The sequence below is a fragment of the Nanorana parkeri genome, unplaced genomic scaffold, assembly GCF_000935625.1.
Source record: "Nanorana parkeri isolate BGI_ZX_2015 unplaced genomic scaffold, ASM93562v1 scaffold648, whole genome shotgun sequence".
Taxonomy (NCBI): Eukaryota; Metazoa; Chordata; class Amphibia; order Anura; family Dicroglossidae; genus Nanorana; species Nanorana parkeri.
In genome coordinates, this window is record NW_017306916.1 from 914,994 (window position 1) to 915,330 (window position 337).

General features: G+C 58.8%; 1 protein-coding gene across 1 annotated transcript in view; it reads left to right on the plus strand.

Moving 5' to 3' along the window:
* LOC108792490 (low density lipoprotein receptor adapter protein 1-B-like) overlaps positions 1 to 335 on the plus strand; it is a 7,082-nt gene extending 6,747 nt beyond the window's left edge. The window contains exon 5 of the mRNA XM_018563282.1: positions 248 to 335. Coding sequence (XP_018418784.1) covers positions 248 to 328 — 81 coding nt within the window. The 3' untranslated portion in view covers positions 329 to 335. The remainder of the gene's footprint in view (positions 1 to 247) is intronic.
* Positions 336 to 337: the final 2 nt, after the last annotated feature.

The following is a 337-nucleotide window of genomic DNA, read 5'->3' on the forward strand; positions in this document are numbered from 1 at the left end:
GATAGGGAGACATGTGACTGGACACAGGGGGGATAGGGGGACACGTGACTGGACACAGGGGGATAGGGGGACACATGACTGGACACAGGGGGATAGGGGGACACATGACTGGACACAGGAGGAGAGGGTGACACGTGACTGGATTGGTGGCCTGGGGACAAGGAGCAGGGGGTCATGTGTCTGGACACGGGAAGGAACACGCAGACTCGTCATGTAGCACTTTGCTCCTCATACATTTTCTTGGCAGGCTCAGACTGTGACGCTGACCGTGGCTCGGGCATTCCAGGTGGCGCTGGATCTGTGGCAGGCCTCCAGGGAAGGTAAGTGACCACGAATG